Here is a 3,069-nt window from a genome sequence, read left to right on the forward strand (position 1 = left end):
AGCCGCACAGCCTTTCCCCCAAAAATCAAACCCAATCACTGGCTGCAATCTACAGATTTTGGGAGAAATATCCATAGCTGCAATAAGATCTGAATTCTGAGTCCAAAATTCTAAGATCTAAATTTGCTTTTTTTATGGACTCTAACATCCGTTTTGGTCCAGGGCACTTTTCTGTTTTTGTCTCTGAGTCGCTCCCAGTACCTCCTATGTGCGTCTTTGAGCTGCCTAACCAAAAGCTAATGAGCTACCTACAAATTAAGTTGGGTCAGTCATAAGGATAGCAAGAGACCACCCCAGCACCTATAAAATATTCTCCCGATTTCCTCCAAAAATGGCCACTTTGTACTGCGCATGTCCACTGCAGCCCTATTCATTCCTACGGGCGTAATCTTTGCAGCCTCAAGGGGTTGCCCTTTTAGTTGTAACTTAAGGGAAGGGTAACAACCTCTGCTGTCTAAAATCAAACTATTCAAACTAAAAATAACTTCCTACCCTGGTGACAATGTTGTCACCAAAACAGGAAATGAGCCAATATTTGCAATGAAGACACAGACAGCAAGAAAACATTTACAGGGGTTCTGTCTCTACACTACTCAGTTCATATAGCTGTATGCGCACCTATTTCATCTAATTTCCTGTCTTATTGACAATGGAATCTCTCTACAGCAGGGGTGGCCAACTCTGGCCCTCCAGCTCTCAACAAGCTTCTGCTTCTGGAAGGCATGCCTGTAACTATCGTTCTTGCAATGCCTTGTGGAACTTGTAGTTCCACAACAGCTGGAGGGCCGGAGTTGCCCTACAGGGTACAGTGAAAGGCCTGGAGCTCTATCCAGGACAAAAAACAAGAGGTTTTGCTGTAGACACTTGAAACGATGAGAACGATTGTTCCTATCCTTGCCACTTTTGCTGCACATGAATTTGGATACTTTAAAAATGCTGGCATTAAATCGATTTCTTCATTGTCTATCTCCAACAGCCATTGCAGGGAATCCACTCTTCCCTATGGACTTTGCATTGCATGAAGCTAACTAGTAAGTGAACCTCAGCAAACTGATATCAGAGACTGCCCGATTTCCAATTCTAATTAGCCATGTGACTTAATGCATTACTGGGCAACAAAAGAGACCCTTCGAGGTTCGGGTTTTCAAAATATATCAAAAAATGTCAGATTCAAGTTTAGATCAGTTACCTTTGTAATATACTTCTCCTTTTCACTCATTACTCTCTCATTTAAATATGCTGAACATTTGATTTGAAGAGTCTTTTTTTAGAGAATGTATTGAAGAGTGACTTTAGATCTTTAAGTTTGGCATTGTGAAGGTGATTCTGAAACTCAACCAACCATTTCCATCACTCACATTCTTCTAAACTTGACCAAGTTAACCTTTACTAGCCATCACTTGGCTTCTAAACTTGGCTAGTTCAACCAAGCCTTCCCATCACTTGTGTTCTTCTACACTTGCTCAATTCAATCAACCCTATCCACCACTTGTGTTCATCTACACTTGGTCAGTTTAACCAACCCTGCCCATCACATGTGTTCTTCTAAACTTGGTCAGTTTAACCAACCCTGCCCATCACATGTGTTCTTCTAAACTTGGTCAGTTTAACCAACCCTGCCCATCACATGTGTTCTTCTACACTTGGTCAGTTTAACCAACCCTGTCCTTCACTTGTGTTCTTCTACACTTGGTCAATTCAATCATTCCTATCCACCACTCGTGTTCCTCTAAACTTGGTCAGTTCAACCAATACTGTCAATCACTTGTGTTCTTCAAACTTGGTCAACTTTACCAACCCCTACTCATCACTTGTGTTGTTCTAAACCTGCTCCACTTAACCAACTCAACCAACTCTATCCATCACTTGTGTTCTTCTAAACCTGCTCCACTTAACTAATTCTGTCCATCACTTGTGTTCTTCTAAACATGGTCAATTCAGCCAAGACTATCTATTCCTTGTGTTATAAACTTAGTCAGTCCAACCAACCCTATTCACCACCAGTGTTCTACTAAGCTTGGTCAATTTAACCAACCCTATCCATCACATTTATTGTTCCAAACTTGGTCCATTCAAGCAATACTAGCCATCAATTATGCTCTTCTACACTTGATCAGTTCAACCAATACTAGCTATCACTTGTGTTCTTCTAAACTTGAACAGGCTCCTGAAATATCTACAGTGCTAAAAAAGTGGTCAGTTTGTTTTCCTGATAAAACTGCAATAACCCAGTGCAGACAAAACATTCCATGTCTACCTTCCATGGTAAAAGGTAGGATTCTTGGTTTTGATGGCTACCTCAAAATCCTATACAAACATCACGGAAAAATAATAGTAAAAAATTTCGCTTACAAAGCTATTTCTCACCCTCCTTATCAAAAATGTGTCTAAACCAGACACGGTTGGGCAGTAGTTGTCTCTGGGGAGTGGATGTGATTGTTGTGGATACCCTGTCCAGCAAGCAAAGTGCATCTCTTACCGCTGAGTTTCCGCTCCCCTCCATACTGTGCTGCTCTCTCAGGCTGTGCAAGTTCCTGCAATGTGCAGACCCTGCATAGTCCTGGGACAGCACACATGAAGGGCACGTCCATCCACACCCCAGGAACGAGCACCTCTACAGCCACCTTCTCAGCCAAGCCCCACCTGGGAAACCCGAGAACCGAGAATGGAACAATGACAAGGCTGTGATGAGAAACTTGGAGAGGGGAGAGGAAAGCTGGAATCAGTGAGATGGAAACACAAATCTCAGCTTTGTACTTGATGGGGGGAAAAAAAAAAAGTTGATCATGGTTTAGGATGGAGAGGCCGCCAAGTGCACAAATTCCTGGCCTGCTCAAGTCACAAAAGATACACAGTGTACCGGAACCTACGAAGCCAAAGAGAAAACCACTTAGACTGGACATTAAACCTGCACTCTAATTCCACGTGAGCCCTAAACTACAACCCCAGCCACAACTTATTGGTTTCTTCTAGATTGAGAAGACTAGAGAGAATCTGTCAGGTTTTTACTCCTATGTGTCCCCGTCATAGATTTCCCCTCACTTCCTGAGTGGTCACCAGGGTTGGGGT

General features: G+C 42.7%; 1 protein-coding gene across 1 annotated transcript in view; it reads right to left on the reverse strand.

Moving 5' to 3' along the window:
* The window catches only part of BRICD5 (BRICHOS domain containing 5), a 10,669-nt gene extending 8,140 nt beyond the window's left edge, over nucleotides 1–2,529 (reverse strand). The window contains exon 1 of the mRNA XM_018561733.1: nucleotides 2,480–2,529. Coding sequence (XP_018417235.1) covers nucleotides 2,480–2,503 — 24 coding nt within the window. The 5' untranslated portion in view covers nucleotides 2,504–2,529. The remainder of the gene's footprint in view (nucleotides 1–2,479) is intronic.
* Nucleotides 2,530–3,069: the final 540 nt, after the last annotated feature.

Source organism: Nanorana parkeri, unplaced genomic scaffold (genome assembly GCF_000935625.1).
Source record: "Nanorana parkeri isolate BGI_ZX_2015 unplaced genomic scaffold, ASM93562v1 scaffold19, whole genome shotgun sequence".
Classification (NCBI taxonomy): Eukaryota; Metazoa; Chordata; class Amphibia; order Anura; family Dicroglossidae; genus Nanorana; species Nanorana parkeri.